The 25,618-nt window shown below is 51.6% G+C and overlaps 3 protein-coding genes across 3 annotated transcripts; 1 reads left to right on the forward strand and 2 right to left on the reverse strand.

The window, feature by feature from the left end:
* Positions 1-11: 11 nt before the first annotated feature.
* Positions 12-7,381, forward strand: LOC147526028 (olfactory receptor 14A16-like). Its single transcript, XM_086630599.1, has 2 exons — positions 12-939; positions 7,329-7,381. Exons 1-2 carry the CDS (start codon positions 27-29, stop codon positions 7,379-7,381), a joined length of 966 nt encoding a protein of 321 aa, XP_086486725.1. The 5' UTR covers positions 12-26.
* A 6,329-nt stretch (positions 7,382-13,710) lies between these two features.
* On the reverse strand, positions 13,711-14,694 carry LOC104380932 (olfactory receptor 6E1-like). The gene has a single exon (XM_009988545.2). The coding sequence runs from the start codon at positions 14,692-14,694 to the stop codon at positions 13,711-13,713; it is 984 nt and encodes a 327-aa protein (XP_009986847.2).
* Positions 14,695-21,959: 7,265 nt separating this feature from the next.
* On the reverse strand, positions 21,960-25,388 carry LOC147526029 (olfactory receptor 14A16-like). Its single transcript, XM_086630583.1, has 2 exons — positions 24,964-25,388; positions 21,960-22,491 (listed from the first exon to the last, which is right to left on the reverse strand). The coding sequence occupies exons 1-2, from the start codon at positions 25,386-25,388 to the stop codon at positions 21,960-21,962; spliced, it is 957 nt and encodes a 318-aa protein (XP_086486709.1).
* Between the last annotated feature and the right edge of the window lie 230 nt (positions 25,389-25,618).

Here is a 25,618-nt window from a genome sequence, read left to right on the forward strand (position 1 = left end):
AGTGCCCCCATACCAAGAAACAGCAAATGTCCAACGGCAGCTCCATCACTGAATTCCTCCTCCTGGCATTCACAGACACACGGGAGCTGCAGCTCTTCACCTTCTGGCTCTTCCTGGCCATCTACGTGGCTGCCCTCCTGGGAAACAGCCTCATCATCACCACCGTATCCTGTGACCACCACCTCCACACCCCCATGTACTTCTTCCTCCTCAATCTCTCCCTCCTTGACCTGGGCTCCATCTCCACCACTGTTCCCAAATCCATGGTGAATTTCCTATGGGACACCAGAGACATCTCCTACTTGGGATGTGCTGCCCAGGTCTTTCTGCTTTTCTTCTTGATTGGAGCAGAGTGTGCGCTTCTCACCATCATGTCCTATGACCGCTACGTTGCCATCTGCAAACCCCTGCACTACGGGACCCTCCTGGGCAGCAGAGCTTGTGTCCACATGGCAGCAGCTGCCTGGGCCACTGGGTTTCTCAGTGCTGTGCTGCACACGGCCAATACATTTTCACTGCCCCTCTGCCACGGCAATGCCCTGGACCAGTTCTTCTGTGAAATCCCCCAGATCCTCAAGCTCTCCTGCTCACACTCCTACCTCAGGGAAGTTGGGCTTCTTGTGGTTAGTGCCTGTTTAGCATTTGGTTGTTTTGTTTTCATTATGGTGTCCTATGTTGAGATCTTCAGGGCCGTGCTGAGGATCCCCTCTGAGCAGGGACGGCACAAAGCCTTTTCCACGTGCCTCCCTCACCTGGCTGTGGTCTCCCTGTATGTCAGCACTGGCCTGTTTGCCTACTTGAAGCCCTCCTCTATCTCCTCCCCGTTGCTTGATGTGGTAGTGTCAGTTCAGTACTCGGTGGTGCCTCCAGCAGTGAACCCCTTCATCTACAGCATGAGGAACCAGGAGCTCAAGGACGCCCTGCGGAAACTCTTTGGATATGTGCTCCTCAGATTAATAAGGTGCCCTTTATTCCACTAAAGCTCCCACTGTATCTCAGGAAAAGTCAAGACCGACATTTATTCATATGTCTTTATTTTTTCTATGTGAGTTTCTTTGTTTTTTTCATTTTGTTTTATGCCTATTATAATATTACTCTATGCCTTCTTCTTGTCTTTTCTTTAACCACAGACCTCAGGTCCGTATATGGATCCAGGCTCCCTGTTTTGATAAACTCAATAAAGAAACAAATAGAAAATTATTCATCTCTGCTCCAGTCTCTTCCCATCTGCTCTCAAGATGGGGTGTCATGGTTTGATGGGGGCGGGGGGGTGGTTCTGGTGGCAGGAGAGGGGCTTTGCTCCCTGTGACCTCCCTGGTTTTGGAACCAGGTCAGACCCGGCTCTGGCCACCAGATCAGACTGCCATCCCCCTCAGGGTTGAGCCAATAGGGCGCCTCTGCGAATTGCCCTATTTAAGTCAGGACAAAGGAACCGGAAAAGGTGCTTCGCCCAGGATCGAGCAGAGAAGGGAGGAGGGCACTGCCCCCGCTCCCTGGCTCCCGGCCGGGCGGCTGCCTGCGTCGGGCCGGCGCCGCCCACGGAGAATGGCGGCGGCGGAGCCAGCTGGGGAACTCGGGGGCACCCCACTCCCGGGGTGCCCACTGGGCTGAGTTCACCTGGAGAGGACTGAGATCTGAGAGGAACAGCCGCACCGACAGCAGGTCAGTGAGGATGGAGCGGGAGGAGGTGCCGGAGCCGAGTTTCCCCTGCAGCTGGTGGTGAGATGGCAGGCGGCCCCCCTGCAACCAGGACGGCCTCGGTGGGGCAGAGACCCACTCGCAGCCTGTGGGGAGAAGATGCCTGAGCCTGAGGATGGTCGTGTTGGGACGCACGACAAGGCAGAGGCATCTGGAGTCTTCGTGACGACCCACGCCGGAGCGAGTGGCTACAGCTCCCTAAGTACCCGAGACTGTGGTAAAGCCCACACTGGAGCAATCTGTGGGGAAGGATTGTTTCCAGTGGGCTGGACTCACGCTGGAGAAGTTTGTGGATTTTTCCTCATGAGTAGGGGATCCACTGGAGCAGGGGAAAAGGGTGCAAGGACTCCTCTCCTTTAAGAGAGGAGCGGCAGGAACAACATGGATGAACTGACCTGCACTCCCCCAGTCCCTGCCCCCTGTGCTGCTGGGGAGAGGAGGTAGAGCCGGGAGGAAAAGGAAAGCAGGGTGGGGTGGGTAGGGAAGGAAGGTGTCGGTTTTAAGATCTGGCTTTGTTTCTTTTTATCCTCTCACGTAACTGGTTTTGTTTCCCGTTGTCCTTTTAAGTAACCGTTAATAAATTGTTTTGCTTTAAGAAGTGGAGTTCAAGATCCATGGGGCAGCAAGGAAACCATTCAGCAAGCTCTGTACCCTAGACTTCAAGAAGGCAGACTTCGGCCTCTTCAAGGACCTGATGGGCAAAGTGCCATGGGAGGCGGCCCTGGAGGGACGAGGGGCCCAGGAAAGTTGGTCCACATTCAAGGAGCACCTCCTCCAAGCTCAGCAGAGGTGCATCCCGACGAAGAACAAGTCGGGCAAAAAGGCCAGGAGGCCTGCGTGGATGAGCAAGAAGCTCCTGGACCAACTGAAAATGAGAAGGATAGCCTACTGAAAATTAAGAGGTTAGCCTATAGAAGGTGGAAGCGGAGACAGATAGCCTGGGAGGAATACAGAGAAACTGTACGAGTGACCAGGGATCAAGTGAGGAAGGCTAAAGCCCTGAAGGAATTGAATTTGGCAAGGGATATAAAAAGCAATAAGAAATGCTTCTATAGGTATGTAGGGGACAAAAGGAAGTCCAAGGAGAATGTAGGCCCCCTCCGGAAGGATACTGGTGCTCTGGTTACCCGGGACATAGAGAAGGCTGAGGTACTCAATGACTTTTTTGCCTCAGTCTTCACTGATAAAGCCTCTTGTCGGACCACCCAAGCTGTGGAAAGAACTAGCAGGGACTGTGAGGATGAACCACCGCCCACTGTACTTGAAGAGCACGTTCGGGAACATCTGAGGAACTTGAAGGTGCACAAGTCCATGGGACCTGATGAGATCCATCCGCGGGTCCTGAAGGAACTGGCGGATGAAGTTGCCAAGACACTGGCCATTGTATTTGAGAAGTCGTGGTGGTCTGGCAAGGTCCCCGATGACTGGAAGAGAGGGAACATAACCCCCATTTTTAAAAAGGGGAACAAGGAGGACCCGGGCAACTACAGGCCGGTCAGCCTCACCTCTGTGCCTGGCAAGGTCATGGAGCAGATTCTCCTGGGAACCATGCTAAGGCACATGGAGAGCAAGGAGGTGGTGGGTGACAGCCAACATGGCTTCACCAAAGGCAGATCGTGCCTGACCAACTTGGTGGCCTTTTACGATGGGGTGACAGCATCGGTGGACAAGGGTCGACCAACGGATGTCATCTACCTGGACTTGTGCAAAGCTTTTGACACTGTCCCTCACGACATTCTTCTCTCTAAACTAGAGAGTCATGGGTTTGATGGATGGACCACTCGGTGGATAAGGAATTGGCTCAATGGCCGCACTCAGAGAGTAGTGGTCAACGGCTCGATGTCCAAGTGGAGACCGGTCACGAGTGGCGTCCCTCAGGGGTCCGTGTTGGGCCCGGCCCTCTTCAACATCTTTGTCGGTGACGTGGACAGTGGCATGGAGTGCACCCTCAGCAAGTTCGCCGATGACACCAAGCTGTGTGGTGCCGTCGACATGCTGGAAGGGAGGGATGCCATCCAGAGGGACCTCGACAGGCTGGAGAGGTGGACCCGTACCAACCTCATGAAGTTTAACCAGGCCAAGTGCAAGGTCCTACATCTGGGTCGTGGCAATCCCAGGCACAAATACAGACTGGGCGGAGAATGGATTGAGAGCAGCCCTGAGGAGAAGGACTTGGGAGTACTGGTGGACGAGAAGCTCAATATGAGCCGGCAATGTGCTCTTGCGGCCCAGAAGGCCAACCGCGTCCTGGGCTGCATCAAGAGGAGCGTGGCCAGCAGGTCGAGGGAGGGGATTCTCCCCCTCTACTCTGCCCTCGTGAGACCTCACTTGGAGTATTGCGTCCAGTTCTGGAGTCCCCAACATAAGAAGGACATGGACCAGTTGGAGAGGGTCCAGAGGAGGGCCACGAAGATGATAAGAGGGCTGGAGCACCTTTCCTATGAGGACAGGCTGAAAGAGTTGGGGCTGTTCAGCCTGGAGAAGAGGAGGCTCCGGGGTGACCTTATAGCGGTCTTCCAGTACCTCAAGGGGGCCTACAAGAAAGATGGGGAGAGGCTGTTCAGGAGGGCCAGTTGTGATAGGACAAGGGGTAATGGTTTTAATATAGAGGGAGGTAGATTCAGGTTGGATATTAGGAAAAAATTTTTTACCATGAGAGTTGTAGAACACTGGAACAGGTTGCCCAGAGAGGTGGTGGATGCTTCATCCCTGGAGACGTTCAAGGCCCGGTTGGATGAGGCCCTGAGCAACCTGATCTAGTTGGAGATATCCCTGTTCCTTGCAGGGGGGTTGGACTAGATGGCCTTTGAAGGTCCCTTCCAGCCCTAATGATTCTATGATTCTATGATTCTATAAGAAAGCCAAGTCTGTTTTTCCCGGGACCATGGTTGGTGGGTGCTCCCTCTGTTCTTGTCTCAACCCTCAGGCCCTTTATTATATTTCTCTCCTCTCCATTTTACTGGAGAAGGAGAGACTGTGTGAGTTTTAGTTGCTGGATCAGCCTAAAACCACGACATGGGGGACAGCCCCAGCATGCAGGAGAGGTTCAGGAGGCACATGCCCGGCTGCCCCATGGAGCAGCAGCACTGGTGTTCCTTGGGGCTGCCCCTTGCTACCTCAGTGGGCGCTCCCTCTTTGCCATCTGTGAGTCGGGGTTCCTGCTTGCCTGGAGCCGTGGCTAAGACCAGCAGCAAGACCTGGTCTTTTTGGTGCTGGTCTCTCTTCATTTCCACACTGTGTGCTGCTTTTCTCTCCATTTGTGTTACCCCTCAGGTCTCAGGCAACTTGTGACACTCCTATTGTCTCTACAGTGCCATCTCTGTTGCTGGGGGCAGGAGCAGACCGTGTGAACCACTGTCACAGAGATGGCCTCCCTCCTAGCACCACTGTACCAAAGGGGCTCCTCAGGGCAGGGCCAGAAGGCTGGGTGGGTGCCTCTTCCAAAGCTGGTGTCACGGATGCCCCCAAGGACCTGCTCCCTGAGAAGTTCTCTTGCTGTTTTGGGGTTATTCATGGATGCAGGGAGACTCCCTTATTGGCGGCACATGTCCAAGCAGACTGCAATTGGTCCTTGACTTATCTGCCTGTTCCTGTCCCACCTGCAGTGGGGCTGATGGCAGATACCACCCTGGAGAGGACTCAGGAGCTGCCAGGAGATCTCCAGGGACAGTGCGTGAATCTGGGCAGGCAGTCAGTGGTACGTCATCTAATGAGTGACCATCCAAGGTAGAGGGGAACCTGCAGAACATAAGGGCTATCGAAGGCCATGCAACACCAGAAGAGTCTGTAAGGAGACAGCAGACAATAGAACCAAAGACAGGAGAGTGGTTCAGGACACTCTCTTGAAAGGTCAAGGGCTGGATCTAGTGCAGCCCTCCCCTGTCCTTTGTGCCATTGGAGATACCCCTTGGTCCTGTCCAGCCCCATCCTTGGTTACAGAGCTATGAGGGAAGACGGAAAAGGGCTCAGCAACAGTGAAGTCCATCTGACTGGGTCTGCTCTACACCCTGACCGTGATGGCCAGGGCATGGTCACCCTGTGGCCAAAGGGCACCCACATCACTGTCAGCTTGGGACCCTGCAGGGAGAGGGAATGAGGAGTGGCTGGACAGGCTACCATGGACACACTCACCTGGGGAAAGGCTCTCTGGGCAGCTGGGATGTCCCCGGAGAAGAGCAAGGCAGCATTTCTGCGCCTGCAGGAAGGAATCTAGGAGAAATAAAAACCTCTTCTGCAGGCACCCGCTCAGGTCAGGCTGCTCTGTTGCTGGACCAGGACTCTCATGCTGGCCAGAGGAGAGGGGCTTCAGTGAGGGGCACAGGCTGTCTGTGCTGAGCATCTCTTCGGGTTGATACAAGTGGTCCTGGATTTCCACTGATCTCCACTATCTCGTTCCTTGGGGCAGCGGAGGAGGCTGAGATCCCTCTCTGCCCCCCAGCAGCTGCTGTGCCCGTCAGAGGGGCTGTGGCTGTGGGGGCAGTGCCCAGAGCTCTGCAGCACCCTGTGGTGGGCAGTGCCGTGGGACCAGCCCAGACTGGGCTGCTCTGCAGGGCTGGGCTGGGGAGAGGGCAGGGGCGGTGGGGAGAGCTGGGGAGGGGCTGGGCTGGGCTGGAAAGTGCCCAGGAGAGAACAGCCCCCCTGTTGGCTGAGCTGTGTGACCAGGCAGGGTGAGGGCACACGCCAGTGGGTGGGAGGTACCAAGCCAAGATGTGCAGGTGCAGGAGAGAGGAGGCCGCTCTGTGCCCTTGATGGCATGGACTGACTGGGAAGGTGCCCAGGGCATTTGTCTCTCACATTGTCATTTCCAGCACTGGCTGTTCACCCCAGTTATGAACCCACCACTTGAACTGCACTCTGGAAACTTATCTAATTAAGGGTACAAGTCTTGAAGACTAGATGTAAATGAGGGAAGAAACTATCGGTCTTCTTCAATAACTGTCATTCCCAGGCACATACCTCAGAGACACTGGGAACTCCAGAGGTTTGTGCTGGGTTCTCATGGTCAGACTATGGAGCTCTGCCTGAAAACCTGAGAACTGCTCTCAGTACTTACAAAAAACCACAAATCACTTTTTCATCAGCTGAAATGGCCGTTCGAAAGACAGAATAGTGTGGCCAACAGTCAGGGATTAAAAGGTAAGGAAGCCCAACAGCTGGGATCTTCACTAGGGACTGGGCAGTTGACAGAGGGAGGAGCTGGAAAGAGGCAGCGATCTGCAGTCTCTGAAAATGGCTCCTGCCGAGCATAAAGGTGCGACAGCCATTCCAGCACGACCTTGTGAGTTACAGGGGCAGGTGGACTACCGCTGACGAAGGCATCCAGTGTCCGAGAGACTTAGTGGTACTGGAAGTCGTAGTGGAAGACCTACTGTAGTAGGTCTGAGTAGAGAGGAAGGATGACCTCCACCAGCCTGCTGGCAGTGCTCTCCCTAATGCTGCACAGATGCCCTTGTTCGCCTTCGCTGCAAAGCTGCAAAGCCCGGAGAAGGCTTTGGGAAGACCTGAAAACAGCCTTCCCACATGTTCTTGGGCATCAGCAAGTAAATGCAGCCAGTTGTGCATGATGGGAGGATGAGGGCCAATGAGCATCAGGTGAAATAAGGGAGGAAAAACTTTCTCCCCTTCAAGACACTCAAGCACTGCAGTGGATTTTTCAGAGAACTTGTGTCACCTCCATCCTTAGATGTTCTAAAGCAAATAAAGTCCTGAGCAACCTGCTCTGACCTCACAGCTGACCCTGTTGAGAGGAGGAGGTTGGCCTAGAGACCTTCTGAGGTTCCTTTCAGTGTAAATGATTCTGTATTTCCTTCCACAACAGATCATCCCTTCATGATGGGAGGTTCTAGAGGAGATCTGCCAGGATGGGGTTTGGGTCCTCTGTGGAGAGGCTGAGGGACCTGAGCTTCTTTAGCCTGGTGAAGTGCAGGCTCAGGGCACTACAGTAGTAGCCTGCAACTGCTTGAAAGGTGGTTTCAGAGATGATGGCGCTTCTCTTGGTAGTGGGATGAGAAACTGCAAAGTGCAGCTTGGAACGTTCAGACTGGACATGACAAAAAAAGAAAGCTCACTCAAAGGGTAGCCTTATGCTGCAGGAGGTCACCTGGAGGGAGTCTGGATCAGCCCATGACTTTGTGGTTCAAGGAGAAAACAGTGAGGGCAGAGAGACTTCAGTGAAGGTATAGAAATGGTGGGGTGAGAGCCAGGTGGGAAAGCAGGAAAGGTATCAGCAACCTGAAGGGAAAGAGGTGCAGGTGTGGGACAGTGTAGGACAGCCTGCAGTAGGGATGGCCAAGGGCTCTAGCAAGGCTGAAAAGTCCAACAGGACTGAGGTCATTGTCCCCTTGGCTGTAGCAGTTGCCTCTGTCACCAAGGCCAGTGAGACAAAACATTCATTTGAGGGTCTCAGGTTGTGCCTTCCCAGGGCCTGGGGGTCAGGGCTTGGCCTTTCTGCTTCATGAAACAAACCAAAGGGTTTTCTCAGCATTACAGCCACCTGCTCAGGGCCTTTGCCCACCTGCAATCATGGCCTCCAATGATCTGCTCTAACGAGTCCTTGGGGAGGCTTTGTCAGTAATGGCCCTCAGTGGGGCCAATCAATGCTTCAAGGAACTTTGGGTTCTGCTTCTGACTTGGACTTATTGAGAGGTTTGTTCAGTCTTCTCTCAGTACCTGAGGTTCATGTAATGAGCCTCAAATGCCCTAACGAGCTCTTTATCTTCTTGTAATTTTCTTCAAGACTTCAATTATAGCTAATTGGAGCTCTTTCATAATGTAGTTAAGGAGGAGATTTCAAAGGGCACCTCATAAAACTTATATTTTTATTTTAAAGTAATATTTAATTACTGTTTAGCTGAGAGAAGAGGTTATAGCAGCATTCTCCAAGTGATAATGATCCTCAGTGTCTCCTCAGGAGATCTAGACTGGTAGGAGCAGCAGTTCCTTGAGGTCTGACACTGTATGGACAACCTTGCTCCTCACCTCCCAACCCCATCATTTCTCTCCTTGTCCCCCTGGGACTTGCATCACTTTTCCTTACATCAGACTTCTCCACTGATCTCTGCAGCTGGATGTTACAGCTCCTTTGCACCATCTCCCACCTGTTTCCCTCAGGGAACTGCCTGCACACAGGCACAGGAGGATTTTTCCTCCTTGCAAGCAAAGAACAGTAAAGCATGATAGAGAGTCATAAACAATAAAACAATCCTCCTCCACATGCTAAATACAAACAGTCTCTCATGAGTTTGCTTTTCTACAGGGCATAGTCTTATGAGAAATATTTTAGGTAGGGAGATACAAAAAGACAGACATAAACACAATGAAAGAATTGGCAAAGGGGACAATTAGACTGGGGAAAGACAGGTGAGCTTTTACCCCCTGAAGGTCAGAACAGCAGCATTTGTGACAGGCACCTGAATGAACAAAGAACGAGAGGAGAAAACTGGAGAAAAATGGAAAAGGCCTTTGCCTAGACAGTCTGCTGAAAAGGTGACTGGAGATATGGTCAAAGTATCCTGGACACGTGCAAATATGTGAAAGATGAGAGAAATTAGAGAACCTCCTTTTTAACATGTGCCTTAGCACAGTTTCCAGGGGGATTTGCTCTGTGGTCTTGCCAGGCACAGAGGTGAGACTGACTGGCCTGTAGTTCCCTGGCTGAAGGGAAGCTTGAAGGCAATCCCTGACCCAACATGGGAGGATGCTGTCCTAGACTTGTTTTTCATAAGCAGAGAGGGAAGGACTGGTGGAAGAGGTGGAGGACAGCTTTGCTGTAGTGTGACTGAAGGTTTTGGGGTTGAAAACCCTGAAGGAAGTCAGCAGGACAAATTGTAGCAGGGCTGAGTAGAGAGGAAGGATGACTTCCAGCAACCTGCTGGCAGTGCTCTTCCTAATGCAGCCCAGAAAGCCATTGGCTGTCTCTGCTGCCAAGGGACAAAGCCTGGAGAAGAAAAGGCTTTGGGAAGACCTAATGACAGCCTTCCTATATCTTCGCGCATATCATCACAAAAACTCAGTTGGAGTCTTCACTATTGTGTGTGATGGGAGGATGAGGGTCAACGGGCATCAGACTAAACAAATGAGAAAATCTTTGTCCCTCTCAAGAGTCAAACACTGCTAAGATTTCCCAGAGAGCTTGTGTCATCTCCGTCCTTGGAGGTTTTCAAGCCCAAAAGGAATGAAGCCCTGAGCAACATGATCCAACTCCATTGTTGACTCTGCTCTGAGCAGGAGGTTGGCCTAGAGACCTCCTCAAGTCCCTTTCAGCATGAATGATTCCGCTTCTGGATCCACCAAATACCTTTCCTTGGGAAAGATCGTCCCTCAGAATGGGAGGGAGATCACTCTGGTTCCTGGTGACCAGTGAAGTCAACCAGAAAGTTTGGTCAGATGATCTGTGACTTTCTTGTCCCACTGCAGGCATTGTTGCTCAGATGCAGGGCTGCTTGGCAGGTGCCCCTCAAAACTCCAACGGTCATGTCCATTCCTTCACCTCTCTTTTCCCCTTTTTCCTACTCACAACTTCTTCCTCTTGACCATCTTTGTACCCTCCCATGCAAATGCCCATCTCTATTGACCCTTTCCTGCCTGCTCCCAGTTTGGCTTCCTTTGTACTTTCAGTTGGTGTTTCTGAGCTTGTCCCCATGGGAATGTGCAGCTTGGGAACAACAGCAGTGAACAAGTGACTGTGTTTATTATCTCATCCCTCGTGCTGTCAGAGGCACCACGTGTCAGGGGGAGCCATCTGCACACACATATCAACAGGTGGCCCAATGGAGCTCCATTCCTGGAGGACCCTGAAACACTCTGGGATTTGACAAAGAGAAAACCCACAAAGTTTTACAAGGAAAAGTTGCCAGTCCTTTACTGGGGCAGGATAACCCCATGAACGAAAGCATGCTGGGGCCTGACTGTCTGAGGAGTGACCCTGAGGAGAAGGGCCTGGGTGTTACGAGGAATGCCGCGTTAGCCAGGGGTGCATGCGGGCTGTGAGTAAGAGCAGCTGCACACAGGGCTGCATCAGCGGGAGCATGGCCACCCAGACATGGCAGTTATCATCCCCTTGACTCAGCACTGATGTGGCCACATCTGGTCTAGTGTGTCTGTGTGTGGGGCTCCCTGTTCTGAAGGAATGTGGAGGAACTGGAGAGGCTCCAGAGGAGATCTGCCAGAATGGGGTTTGGGGCCTGTGTGGAGAAGCTGAGGGACCTGGGCTTCTGTACCTTTTGAAGTGGAGGCCCAGGGCTCTATAGCAGGAGCTGGCAACTGCTTGAAGGGTGGCTTCAGGGATGGTGAGGCTTTTCTTGGTAGCGGGAAGAGAAGAAAAGCTCAGCAAAGAGCAGCTTGGAAGGTTCAGACAGCGTGTGAACAGAAAGAAATCTCATTCAAAGGGTAACATTGTGGTGCAAGAGGTTACCCGGAAGGAGCCTGGGTCAGCCCATGCCTTTGTGCTTCAAGGAACAGCTGGTGAGAGCAGAGAGACATCAGTGAAGGTATCGAAATACTCTGCTAATCCAGAGGAGGTCTGGGCAGGAAGGTAAAGCAGTCCCTTGAGGTCTGACACTGTACAGACAACCTTCCTCTTCAACCCCCCAACCTCACGACCTCTGTCATTGGCCACCTGGGACTTACATCCCTTTTCCTTTACCTCAGACTTCTCCACTGAAGTCTGCAGCTGGATGGTACAGCTCCATCGCACCATCTCCCAGCTGCTCTCCTTAGAGAACTGGCTGCACGCAGGCACAGCAGGACTTTTCCTCTTGGCCAGGAAAGAAAAGGAAAGCATGATCAAGTTTCATAATCAATAAAACACATGTGCTAAGGACAAGCTGCCTCTAATGAGGTTGTTTTTCTACAAGAGAGAATCGTGTCAGAAATGCTTTAGATAGACAGGGACAAAAAGAGAGATATAAACAGCGGTAAAGAGTTGGCTACAGGAGATGATGAGTCTATTGAAAGACAAGCAAAGGTTTAACTGCCTGAAGCTCAAAGCATCAGCTGGACAGGTGACAGGAGTCTGAAGGAACAAAGAGTAAGGGCAGGAGAAAACTGGGATCTACTAGAAATGGTCTTTGTCTCGAGAAGCTGCATCTGAAAAGCTGACTTTAGAAATGGTCATTGTATGGGGACAGGTGAAAAGGTGTGAAAGATTAAAGACATCATATAACAGGCAGAATAGTGGTAATGAGGTCACACAGCAAGACTGACATTTCTTTGGACTATCCCCTTCCAAAGGCCATGGGATTGGTAGAGGTCTCTTGACAGAGGGGAAAAGCAAGTGTTGCACCGTTCTTTGAAAGAGGCCAGAAGTGCAACCCAGGGAAGCCCTGGCTGTACAAGCTCTCGTGAGTGAGCAGTGTGTTGTCAATTAGAGACCTCTTGGGTCACATTTCTGGGCACCTAAAAGAGAAGAATGTGTCTAAACGGAGTCAGCATAGACTTACCAAGGGTACAGACTGGGACATACTGGGGCATCGTGGGGCAGCACAGAGAACTCTCCTTGGCCTGTTCAGTTTAGCACCTGTATCCATGACCCAGACACAAGTACAGACTGGGAGAGGAGTGTCTGGAGAGCAGCCCTGCAGAAAGGGATCTGGGGGTGCTGGTTGGCAGCAGGCTCAGTGTGAGCCAGCAGTGTGCCCTGGCAGCCGAGAGGGCAAACTGCATCCTGGGGTGCATCAAGCACAGGACAACCAGTCAAAAGAGGGGATTAGCATAGAATCATAGAATCATCGTGTCTGGCTACAGTTTGCTGAGGAGGAGAAGTGGAGATGGAGGTGCTGAGCTCTTGTCATGGTATCCAGTGATAGGATGCATGGGAATGGTTCAAAGCTGCGTCAGGGGAGGTGCCAACTTGACATTAGGAATCATTTCTTTATCAAGAGGGTGGTCAAACTCTGGAACAGGCATCCTAGAGAGGTGGTCATCACCCCAAGCCTTTCAGTGTTTAAGAAGCATTTAGACGATGCCCTTAATAACATGATCTCTCTTTTGGTCAGACCTGAAGTGACCAGATGTTGGGACTAGATCATCATCGTAGGTCCCTTCCAACTGAACTATTCCGTTCTGTCCTGTTCTGTTCTATCTATATGTCTGTACAGGGTGGATCCCTCCAGCAGCTGGGCTTGGATACTCAGTCTCCTCAGTAGCTGCCCCTGGATAACAGCCTCCCTCGTTGCAGGCACCTAATCATACGCTCCCCCAAGGCTATATCCCCATTCCAGATGCTGGTATAGACGACCTCCGGCACACACACACGCGCACACACACACTCTCTGTTTCAAGTTCACACACTCTGATCTCTCAGTTGCTGGCACTAATGACATATGGGCTGTCTGGCCCCTCGTTCTACTCCAGTTGCTGCACTCACACCCCTGTGCTCCCACATTCCTGCAGAAGAGAGATTCCCTTGCACAGGAAAAAGTTAGGAATTCAGTTTAATGAGAAGACAGAACAGAGTGCACTGGTCAGGCTCCTCCTCTAAACATCCCGTAAGAAGTCCTGTGCAATCCAAAATGCTCTTTCACTGCGTCCCAGAATGTGTCCTACACCTCTCACCAACACACCCCTTAGTCCAAAGAGTGATCCAGAGCGCTGCTTTCAGTGACTCGTGTTGATGTGACCTGGACAACAAGGCTGATGGCTCTCCCAGGGCAGCCCTGGAAGGAGCTGGGACAAGATGCTCATTCCTCAGGAGCCTGTCATTTAGGTTCCCATCTGTCAATGTGCCACTATGCTCTTCCTGGTTTGTGGAGATGGGCTCTTGAGGAGCTGATGTCTCTCCTCACATGGGCCTGGCAGCAACTGGGGAAGGATATTAACTGAGTTACTCCTCCTGTCATTGTTTGTGCCTTCTTTGTGTGTACAGATGAGCTTCTCATCACTGAACCTAACACAAGCTAAAAGGAACAGCAATCTCCTGAGGTGTCTGTGTTTGGAGGTTCCGTACATATGCATGGGCATTATTTAACATATGACACCAACTCATCGGAATTGCTGTCTAGAAAATCATCCTGGTTAGGGGAAAAGCTGTGCTGTGGCACGGGCAATGGCTTCCTTCAGGGCCCGTAGCACAGTCTTGTTTCTAAGACTGTAGATGAAGGGATTTAAGAATGGGTACAGGACAGTGTTCAGCAAAGCTACAATTGTGTTTGTCTCCATGGAAACACCTTCAGAAGGACGCACGTAGAGAGCGATGCAGGTCCCATACACAATGGCCAAGGTGGTGAGATGGGAAGAACATGCAGTAAAAGCTTTCTTCCTCTCAAAGATGGCTGGCAGGTGTAGAATAGAGAAAAGGATGCCCAAGTAAGATGCCAGAGTTAAACAGAAGGAACCCAGTAGGACACATGATAAGAAAACAGAGTCTGCTTTCCAAAGTAGGCTGGTGTCAGAGCAGGACAATTTGAATAAGGGCGAGTTGTCACAAAAAAAATGGGGGATCTTGTTCGAGCCACAGAAAGTCAGCTTGTAGAGGAGGACTGGACGGTAACTGGAGAGTGTGATGCCTGTGACCCAAACAGCAACAGCCAGGTGGATGCAGAGCTGAGGCTTCATGATGGCAGCGTAACGCAAAGGCTGGCAGATGGCAACGTAGCGGTCAAAGGACATGACAACAAGGAGAACAAGATCTGTACAGCCCAGGCCAAAATAGAAATAGGATTGGGCAAAGCAGCTACTTTGTGAGATTGTCCTCCTTCCAGAACTCAGGATCACCAACAATTTGATGCTCGTGGAAGATGCAAACCAGATTTCCAGGAAGGCCAGATTGCTGATGAAAAAGTACATGGGGGTTTGCAGGCGGGGATCCACACACACGAGGAAAATAATGGTTGTGTTCCCCATCACTGTTGTCAGGTACATGAGCAGAAGGACCATCGAGAGAAATAGCTGTAGTCCTTGATCAAGCCCTGAGAAGCCCTCTAGGATGAACTCACTAACTGCACTTTCATTCTCTGGTCCCAGGTTGAATTTCAGTCCATTCTGCTGAGACAGGAACATGGCAAAACCCAAGGGTGACAATTTCACAGTCTGGATGAAAAGTCCTCGCCTGCCTTCTCTGCTTCTTCCCTGTCCTGCAGCCTGCCTACACGACACAGACAGAGAGAGTCCTTCAAGCATTTCTTACACCTGGATTTTTCTTTTATGTCTCACTTAGAGTCCTCAGAGAATTTATTGTCGTCTTTCTGCCATGTTCAAACACTCACAAAGGATTCTTTCTCTGGAACAGAAGATTTTAAAGAGGCTGTGAGCTATTTCACTCTGTTCTTTGCAAATTCCAAATTCACTCAGACCTACTGCAAACATCTATCACAGCGGTGTGCCAAACTCTTCCATTGCACAAATGCTAAACCATCAAATCAAATCAAATCAAATCAAATCAAATCAAATCAAATCAAATCAAATCAAATCAAATCAAATTTGTATAGTGAAAACTTCCTTCTACTTTTCAGTACTTGCCTTTTTGGACTAGGAATCCCTGAGAATCTGTTGATTTCAAAATAAATAATATCAAGTACGTCTCTTGTAACCCCCTGCTTCCTTCCACAACTTCTTGCTCGCTGATTCTTCAAGAAAGGCTGGAGGATGTGGACCGGAGTAGGGACTTTAGTACTCTGAATAATGACTGAAATTTATGATGGTTCCACACAGTCTGTCACAAAGTCTCATCTCGCACCCATCCGCACTCAAATGCAGTTGTTTCCAAACAGTTGCTTGTTGCTGTTACTATCAAACATCCTGACCTAACGGCAGAGCACGAGAAGAGTGTCTGACAGACATTTGTCACCTTTCTTTTGCTCGCCAGCTCTGGGTTGGGAGGACCCAGCCTCCAGCGTTTTCTCTTGTCTCCCTTGACTATGGAGGGAGCCTCGGGAAAACAAGGTCTCACAGGCACCTGCGGCCAAGTAGATGCAGCTCATTACTCAAGTCTCAAACCACTGATTTATTATTTTTTAAAAACAAAATACACATCTAACAAAAGGAAAGCAAAGCTTCTCCACAGACTGTGTTGTCCCCTCAGACTCTGTCCCAGGGCAGAGTGGGCAGCACTTACCCGAGGAGTAAAATGGGGAGTTCAGTGCAGGGCAGTGCTCCATGTTTGCTCTGACAGTTTAGCTTGGGGCTCGGGGCAGCCTTAGAGCCCAAATTCCCAGCTGGCTCTTTGCCTCTAGTCTGGCGTAGGGGAATCTCTGCACTGGGCTCGTCTGGAAAACTGTCTGAGATTGAACCACCGGCTGCGTTTGAGCAAAAGCTCAAGCTCAGTCACCTACAGCAGTGTGAGTGCAGTGACCCAGTGAATCAGGGGTGACAGTCCCAGTTTCCATCTTCTGGGTCAGTGCAAACACTCACAGGGTTCTGTCTTCTTCCTCTGTTGGGTGACACCTAAATTATGGAAAATTGTTCTCCTGAACGCACTTTCTTAAGAGAACCTGTGAATTTGCAGACAGCTTACGACAAAGCAGCTTCTGTTCAGGCCCAGCATCGTCAAACACGCAGCTAGCATATGCAATAGTGAGTGAGGAAATCTAGGACATGCAGGTGAAGGATATCCAGGAGAAGGTGGCCTTCTTGTGGCTTTGCACAGAGGTTGTCCTCAGGATGGTGCATACAATGTAGGCAGAAACCACAGCAGTCAGTGAGAAGGAGCTCAGCAACACAGCGGAGGAGAGAGCAACGCTCGTGTTTCATAGTAGCTGGTGCCCACATGGGCTGCTCTCGGCAAAGGGATGATGGCGCAGGAGAAGCAGTGTCTACATTGGGCACAGAGGGTATAATGGCATACAGGATGGTGGGGCTGAGCAGGGCAGAGATGCTGTTCCCCAGCAGCTAAAGATGAGCATGGAGCACAACCAGGAGTTCATAAGGACAGCGCAGTGCGAGGGGTTGCAAATGGCCCTGCAGCCATCGAAACACATCACAACACACAGGTTACACCCAGCTGTGCCCAGGAAGAAAAGATGGTCTGGGACTTGTAAGCAGTCACAGGGATACATGGGTGTAGCGCAGTAAGCACACGGACTCTGCAGGATGCTAGGGATCGAATCTAAGTTTATTTTTTCTTTATCAACTTTATAGCATACAGAGCCCCTTTCCAGGCTCCAATCAGTGGTAGAATCATGTATTTCTGTAATTTTAAGTCTTATGCAGCAGTCCAAGTATGTACACAGCCCCCTGTTTATGCCAGGGGTTCTTCTCACGGGATGTGCACGGCCTTGATGCCGATCTTGCTCTGTGCTTTCTTAGTCTCTGGAACATCTTGGTATTATTGCAGAGCTTAGAGATGAACAACAGCCATGTGAACCTTGTCTTTTCACAGAGCTCAGAATCCTTTTCTCTATCCACAGTTCCCCCTTTTTTTGTTTATAGGAACTCCGTTGATCACTAAAGCCACTGTGATGCGTGCTTCCACCTTTTGTGCTCGTCGTATTGCAGCCCAAGGATACTGGAACAACACTAGAAATAAAATCAACAACAGCCTCCAACAGCAATATGTATCTGCATGTTAAGGTCAGAAACCAATGTTTTGGATTGATCTGGGATAAATCTTAACTTGCGAAGTACAACATAAAAGGATAGGTGTGGAGAAATCTTTTGGCTGCTGCAGCATCCTGTGAAAGTTCTCTCCCCATGCAGGCTAACTAAGAAACACCTGCGGCTCGTTACACTGGGAAAGTTGCCCTGAAACAGGTGCTGTAGCATTCAGCCAATCACTCTGGGAGATGGATGGTCAAGTGACCAATAGCCTTGACTCATCTAGTAAGCCATGTGACTCCTGACTATTTAAGGTGGGGCGTTTACTCCTAAGGGTGAGGCATTTCCTCTTGAGCTTTGGAGGAGTGTGGGTTTGCCTTAGAGTAGAGCCGGAAGCCTTCCCTTTGCATTGGAACTATTGGTCTGCTTGGAGCCGCCTGAAGCCTTCCTGTTGCGACAGACAGGATTTTCTAAAACCTGCAATACTGTTAAAACAGAGGTTAATGCACACACATAAGCATGAGAAGCGCATATCACTACAGAGGTATTATGTAATGATGTTAAATTGGCTTCAGTGGTACTTTTTGTCATGTATAGGGTCATTCAGCAGATCGTCTGGGCAAAGGCCTTTGATACAGTCTCTCATAGTGTTCTGGTTGCAAAACTGGTAACTGCTGGCCTGGATAGGCACACCCTCCTTTGGGTTAAAAACTGGCTGGACGGCCGGGCCCAAAGAGTGGTGGTAAATGGGGCTAAATCCGGCTGGAGGCCGGTCACCAGTGGGGTTCCCCAGGGCTCAGTGCTGGGTCCAGTTCTGTTTAACATCTTTATCAATGACCTGGATGAGGGGATTGAATGTACCCTCAGTAAATTTGCGGACGACACCAAGCTGGGAGGCTGTGTCGATCTGCTCGAGGGTAGGGAGGCCCTTCAGAGGGATTTGAACAGACTGGATCGTTGGGCTGAGGCCAATGGCATGAGCTTTAATAAGGCCAAGTGCAGAGTCCTTCACTTGGGGTGTAAAAACCCCAAGCATCGCTACAGGCTCGGGGAAGAGTGGCTGGAGAGCTGCCTGGCGGAGAAGGACCTGGGGGTGTTGGTTGACTACCAGCTTGATATGAGCCAGCAGTGTGCCCAGGTGGCCAAAAAGGCCAATGGGATACTGGCGTGTATCAAGAATAGTGTGACCAGCAGGAGCAGGGAAGTGATCCTGCCCCTGTACTCGGCACTGGTGAGGCCGCACCTGGAATATTGTGCCCAGTTTTGGGCCCCTCGCTTTAAGAGAGATATTGAGCTCCTGGAGCGAGTCCAAAGAAGGGCGACCAAACTGGTCAAGGGGCTGGAAAATAAAACTTATGAGGAGCGGCTGAGGGAGTTGGGGCTGTTTAGCCTGGAGAAGAGGAGGCTGAGGGGAGACCTGATTACAGCCTACAAATACTTGAGAAGGGATGGTGGGGAGGTGGGGGAAGGGCTCTTTACATTAGTGATGGGTGATAGGACAAGAGGAAATGGGTATAAGCTTAGTCAGGGGAGGTTCAGGTTGGATATTAGAAAGAATTTCTTCTCTGAAAGGGTTGTCAGCCACTGGAATAGGCTGCCCAGGGAGGTGGTTGAGTCCCCATCCCTGGATGTGTTTAAGAAAAGTGTGTGTCATGGGTTAGGCCGATCCAGCGACTAAACCCCACGCAGCTCTCCCACCCCAGTAAAATGGAGAGGAGAAAAAATGTAATAAAAGAGCTGAGGGTCGAGACAGGAACAGAGGAGCACCCACCAACCACGATCCCGGGCAAAAGAGGCTGTTTTCTTAAAGCAAAACTATTTATTAACAGCTACCTACAAAGAGAAAAGCAAACAAAAACAGTTACTTGAGAGGATAACAAGAAAACAAGGCCAGGTCTTAAAAACAACACCACTCCCCCCACCTTTTGCCTTTTCTTCCCGGCTCTACCTCCTCCCCCCAGCGGCGCAGGGGGCAGGGAATGGGGGAGTGCGGGTGAGTTCATCCCATGTTCTTACTGCCGCTTCTCTTAAAGGAGCAGGAGTCCTTACACCATTGTCCCTTGCTCCAGTGGATCCCCTACTTACGGCGAAAACGTGAATCCTGCTGTAATAAGTAATTAATTAGAATTTGCCAATCAAATAGAAACCGCCATCGTCTCAGGAACTAGCTAAGCAAGTTATAAGCTAAGCATAGAAACCCACAATATTTTTGAAGGATAGATACTAAATACTAACCAATTATCATTTAAATACTAACTGTTACATTAACTGTTGTATGGATTATTGCTGTAAAATGTTAGAAGTTGTAAAGTGCTGGTCCCTGCTGTAAGATACGAGCTGCCCAGGAGGAGGCTGGTGAAAAAAGCAAAGACAGATCAGACGGACACCAGCAAGGCTGTGACTCACGTCTCACACCTCTGCAGGGAGGAAGGGATGCACAGAAACTGGCCCATGTAGGAAAGATAAGGGCTAATAAAAACTAACATTTGTCTTCAGATAATGACAGGCAAGGCGACCAGATGTCCACTCAAGGACAGACCAGGCTGGAACCAGTTTGGCTCTGCAAGCTCAGTAAAATCAGGAATTTTAGGGAAACGGTGAAAAGTGCACAGTGAGGAAGACCTCCAGCCTTCATCCTGAAGACCCCTGCCCACGACCACCAGGAGGCGTGTCAAGGAGGAGCCAGAGTCGGATCCTGAGGCGGGGACTATGGAAATGATTTCCTGGGAGAGACTGACGTTGGGGGGGGGCTATGAGTGTGTTTGTATAAATACAAGAAAACTGCCACGGTGGGTGTGCGCCTTGGTGGAGCGGAGACTCCCGGCGCACCCAGCGCTGTTTGCTTGCTTGCCCTAAATAAATTTTAACTATTAATTTTACAGTTATTGGCTGTTGAGAATCATTTTCTCGCCAAACTATTGAAATCAACCTATAACACCTACCCGCTGGGAGGCAAATCCTTACCCCATCGGATTGCCCCAAGTGCAGGTTTTACCAGTCCTGGACTTTTAAGGAGCTGTGGCCACTCGCTCTGGCATGGGCCATCACACAGACTTTAAATGCGCTCCGGCGTGGGGCGGCACATCGACCTGAAATGCGTCTCCGTACAGACTTAGATGCGTAAATGCGCCTCGACCTGTGCCCGTGATTCACAACAGTCTCAGGCTCAGGCATCTCCTTTAACGAAGCACCTCCCCATCGGCGGGGGCATCCCACGGGCTTGAGATGCACCGTGCTCAGGCTCTGGCATCTCTTCTCGACGTGGGTCCTCCACAGGCTGCGAGTGGGTCTCTGCTTGCCCCACCGAGGGCTGGTTACAAAGGGACTGCTGGCAAGGGGGGCTCAGCCGCGGCACACGCTGTTCCGTTCCATCTTCACTGACCTCTGATCCGTGCGGCCGTTTCTCTCAGATCTCAGCCCTTTCGGGGTGAACTCGGCCCGGTGGGCGCCCCGGCAGCGGGGCTCTCCCCGAGTTCCCCAAGCAGCTCCGCTGCCGCCATCCTCGACGGGGCGGGCCCGGCCCGGCTGGGCACCGGGAGCGGGGGCCGTGCCCCCCCTGCCGTCTCCGCCTCCTCGCTCCCGGGCACAGGCACACACCTTTCCGGTTCCTTTGTCCGACGTAAATAGGGCAATTCGCAGAGGCGCCGATTGGCTCAAGCCCCGAGGGGGATGGGAGTCCGGTCTGATGGGCAGCTTCTGCCACCCGGACCTCCCCCCCACTTCAAACCATGACAGGTGGATGAACTGCTTAGGGACATGGTTTAATGGGGGATTAGGGACGGTTGGACTGGATGATCTCTAAGGTCTTTTCCAACCTAGAAATTCTATGATTTGCAATAGAATAGCCTGTCCACGGCAGGTGAGAGAAATCTCATCGGGATGGTGAGGGTTAAACCTGGAGTCACACACAGAAGTGTCAGGGCTCTGGCAGGTGTCCACCCGTGAGCTGCCCTCCTGCACTCATCTCACACACAGGGCTGTTCAGAGACACGAGCCCTTCCCTTGCACACGCACAGACGGTGCACTGCAGCAGTCAGAGCATCTCCCTGGCCTCCTGCTGCCATTCCCCGGGGCTGGGAGGCACCTCAGCCCTGTGGTGTGTCACGCTGCTCTGAGCTTCTCTGAGTTGTCCCATGGTATGGCAGGGACACTGCTGTGTGCCCCCACCCTGAACACTCACACACTTTAGCTGTTCACTGGTGGTTTCTGTTGTGGTCGTTCTCCTGGGCATGTTTTGAAAACGACTTCGGAATAAGAGCTAAGCCTTCCTGCACTGCCCTGAGAAGATCCCCTGGTATGATGGAACCGCTCTTAGGGAGGCCAGCTCTGTCACAGCAGTGCCCGTTGCCTGCCCCTGCCTGTGGTCACAGGGCTGCCACCCCGCAGGACTGTGACCAAGCTGCCAGAGATCTCAGGGCTGACACCAAACCCAAGGGCTCAGAGACAGAGTGTGGAAGGGAAAAGAGAGCAGCTCTGGAAGAACAAGTGCTCCCTGGCAGGGCTGCCATGCCGGGACTCTCTTCCCCTCCACCTCTACACACAGGAACTGTCCCTGCAGCTCTGAAAAGATCTTGGAGGAAGGATCTCAGGAAAAAAAAGTCACTGCAAGGCCCTTTATTTTGTTTAATCACACAGAGCGCACAGCTCCTCATTTGCACAGCCACTCGGTCAGGGAAGGAAAGCAGAGAGTGAGTGAGAAAGGGGATGACAACATCGCTACAACTGAAAAAACACCAATAACAACAAAAATTACAGATGACAGGCTGGGCCTGCGACAAGTTTTATTGTGACTGCTATGCAGAAGAAAATGGGTGGTTTATTGCTTCCAAATACCATCCAGTCATCAATTTCCTAATTGCATCCTTGAGCTCCTGGTTCCTCACGCTGTAGATGAGGGGGTTCACTGCTGGAGGCACCACCGAGTACAGAACTGACAGCACCAGTTCGAGAGAAGGGGAGGAGATGGAGGGGGGCTTCAGGTAGGCAAAGATGCCAGTGCTGACAAATAGAGAGACCACAGCCAGGTGAGGGAGGCACGTGGAAAAGGCTTTGTGCCGTCCCTGCTCAGAGGGGATCCTCAGCACGGCCCTGAAGATCTCAACATAGGACACCACGATTAAAACAAAACACCCAAATCCTAAACAGGCACTAACCAGAAGAAGCCCAACTTCCCTGAGGTAGGAGTGTGAGCAGGAGAGCTTGAGGATCTGGGGAATTTCACAGAAGAACTGGTCCAGGGCATTGCCGTGGCAAAGGGGTAGTGAAAATGTATTGGCTGTGTGCAGCACGGCATAGAGAAACCCAGTGGCCCAGGCAGCTGCTGCGGTCACAAGCCCTGCTCCTCATGGGGGACTTCAACCACCCTGACATCTGTTGGAGAGACAATACAGCAGGGCACAGGCAGTCCAGGAGGTTCCTGGAATGCGTGGATGACAACTTCCTCCTGCAGGTGATAGAGGAACCGACAAGGAGGGGTGCCAAGCTTGACCTTGTGCTCACCAACAGGGAGGGACTGGTGGGCAATGTGAAACTTAAGGATAGCCTTGGCTGCAGTGACCACGACACAGTGGAGTTCAAGATCCATGGGGCAGCAAGGAAACCATTCAGCAAGCTCTGTACCCTAGACTTCAAGAAGGCGGACTTCAGCCTCTTCAAGGACCTGATGGGCAAAGTGCCATGGGAGGCGGCCCTGGAGGGACGAGGGGCCCAGGAAAGTTGGTCCACATTCAAGGAGCACCTCCTCCAAGCTCAGCAGAGGTGCATCCCGATGAAGAACAAGTCGGGCAAAAAGACCAGGAGGCCTGCGTGGATGAGCAAGGAGCTCCTGGACCAACTGAAAATGAGAAGGATAGCCTACAGAGGGTGGAAGCGGAGACAGATAGCCTGGGAGGAATACAGAGAAGCTGTACGAGTGACCAGGGATCAAGTGAGGAAGGCTAAAGCCCTGAAGGAATTGAATTTGGCAAGGGATATAAAAAGCAATAAGAAAAGCTTCTATAGGTATGTAGGGGACAAAAGGAAGTCCAAGGAGAATGTAGGCCCCCTCCGGAAGGATACTGGTGCTCTGGTTACCCGGGACATAGAGAAGGCTGAGGTACTCAATGACTTTTTTGCCTCAGTCTTCACTGATAAAGCCTCTTGTCGGACCACCCAAGCTGTGGAAAGAACTAGCAGGGACTGTGAGGATGAACCACCGCCCACTGTACTTGAAGAGCACGTTCGGGAACATCTGAGGAACTTGAAGGTGCACAAGTCCATGGGACCTGATGAGATCCATCCGCGGGTCCTGAAGGAACTGGCGGATGAAGTTGCCAAGACACTGGCCATTGTATTTGAGAAGTCGTGGCGGTCTGGCGAGGTCCCCGATGACTGGAAGAGAGGGAACATAACCCCCATATTTAAAAAAGGGAACAAGGAGGACCCGGGCAACTACAGGCCGGTCAGCCTCACCTCTGTGCCTGGCAAGGTCATGGAGCAGATTCTCCTGGGAACCATGCTAAGGCACATGGAGAGCAAGGAGGTGGTGGGTGACAGCCAACATGGCTTCACCAAAGGCAGATCGTGCCTGACCAACTTGGTGGCCTTTTACGATGGGGTGACAGCATCGGTGGACAAGGGTCGACCAACGGATGTCATCTACCGGGACTTGTGCAAAGCTTTTGACACTGTCCCTCACGACATTCTTCTCTCTAAACTAGAGAGGCATGGGTTTGATGGATGGACCACTCGGTGGATAAGGAATTGGCTCAATGGCCGCACTCAGAGAGTAGTGGTCAACGGCTCGATGTCCAAGTGGAGACCGGTCACGAGTGGCGTCCCTCAGGGGTCCGTGTTGGGCCCGGCCCTCTTCAACATCTTTGTCGGTGACGTGGACAGTGGCATGGAGTGCACCCTCAGCAAGTTCGCCGATGACACCAAGCTGTGTGGTGCCGTCGACATGCTGGAAGGGAGGGATGCCATCCAGAGGGACCTCGACAGGCTGGAGAGGTGGGCCCGTACCAACCTCATGAAGTTTAACCAGGCCAAGTGCAAGGTCCTACATCTGGGTCGTGGCAATCCCAGGCACAAATACAGACTGGGCGGAGAATGGATTGAGAGCAGCCCTGAGGAGAAGGACTTGGGAGTACTGGTGGACGAGAAGCTCAATATGAGCCGGCAATGTGCTCTTGCAGCCCAGAAGGCCAACCGCGTCCTGGGCTGCATCAAGAGGAGCGTGGCCAGCAGGTCAAGGGAGGTGATTCTCCCCCTCTACTCTGCCCTCGTGAGACCTCACTTGGAGTATTGCGTCCAGTTCTGGAGTCCCCAACATAAGAAGGACATGGACCAGTTGGAGAGGGTCCAGAGGAGGGCCACGAAGATGATAAGAGGGCTGGAGCACCTTTCCTATGAGGACAGGCTGAAAGAGTTGGGGCTGTTCAGCCTGGAGAAGAGGAGGCTCCGGGGTGACCTTATAGCGGTCTTCCAGTACCTCAAGGGAGCCTACAGGAAAGATGGGGAGAGGCTGTTCAGGAGGGCCAGTTGTGATAGGACAAGGGGTAATGGTTTTAAAATAGAGGGAGGTAGATTCAGGTTGGATATTAGGAAAAAATTTTTTACCATGAGAGTGGTAGAACACTGGAACAGGTTGCCCAGAGAGGTGGTGGATGCTCCATCCCTGGAGACATTCAAGGTCAGGTTGGATGAGGCCCTGAGCAACCTGATCTAGTTGGAGATATCCCTGTTCCTTGCAGGGGGGTTGGACTAGATGACCTTTGAAGGTCCCTTCCAGCCCTAACGATTCTATGATTCTATGATTCTATGTGGACACAAGCTCTGCTGCCCAGGAGGGTCCCGTAGTGCAGGGGTTTGCAGATGGCAACATAGCGGTCATAGGCCATGATGGTGAGAAGACAATACTCAGCTGTGATAAAGAACACAAAGAACAAGAGCTGTGCAGCACATCCTGAGTAGGAAATGTCCCTGGTGTCCCACACGGAATTGGCCATGGCTTTGGGGACAGTGGTGGAGATGCAGCCCAGGTCAAGGAAGGAGAGGTTGAGGAGGAAGAAGTACATGGGGGTGTGAAGGTGGTGGTCACAGGCTATGGTGGTGATGATGAAGCTGTTTCCCAGGAGGGCAGCCAGGTAGATGGCCAGGAAGAGCCAGAAGGTCAAGAGCAGCAGCTCTTGTGTGTCTGTGAATGCCAGGAGGAGGAACTCACTGATGGAGCTGCCATTGGACATATGTTCACTCTGGGCATGGGGGCCTGTTGAAAGAGAAGAGGACATTGACAATTTAGGGCAGATTTCTTTGAGCCAGTCCTATGCTGTTTCTTAAAAAATTTCCCCAAAATTACTTCTCTTTCTTTGAGGAAACTTCCTTCACCTCTGTCGTGGTTTTTGGACTGAGGGTCAAGACAAGAACCGAGAGGGAGCACCCACCAACCATGGTCCCGGGCAATACATGACTCAGG

The sequence above is a fragment of the Tauraco erythrolophus genome, unplaced genomic scaffold (assembly GCF_009769465.1).
Source record: "Tauraco erythrolophus isolate bTauEry1 unplaced genomic scaffold, bTauEry1.pri scaffold_40_arrow_ctg1, whole genome shotgun sequence".
In the NCBI taxonomy this organism is placed as follows: Eukaryota; Metazoa; Chordata; class Aves; order Musophagiformes; family Musophagidae; genus Tauraco; species Tauraco erythrolophus.

Bases quoted from the DNA above. Each gene is read 5' to 3' on its own strand.
- LOC147526029 (XM_086630583.1), bottom strand. From the start codon at position 25,388: ATGTCCAATGGCAGCTCCATCAGTGAGTTCCTCCTCCTGGCATTCACA. The intron at 22,492-24,963 runs AGAATCATAGAA...AGGGCTTGTGAC, and splicing joins AGCAGAGCTTGTGTCCACAT to CGCAGCAGCTGCCTGGGCCA.
- LOC104380932 (XM_009988545.2), bottom strand. From the start codon at position 14,694: ATGTTCCTGTCTCAGCAGAATGGACTGAAATTCAACCTGGGACCAGAG.
- LOC147526028 (XM_086630599.1), top strand. From the start codon at position 27: ATGTCCAACGGCAGCTCCATCACTGAATTCCTCCTCCTGGCATTCACA. The intron at 940-7,328 runs ATGTGCTCCTCA...CCCCTTCAAGAC, and splicing joins CCTGCGGAAACTCTTTGGAT to ACTCAAGCACTGCAGTGGAT.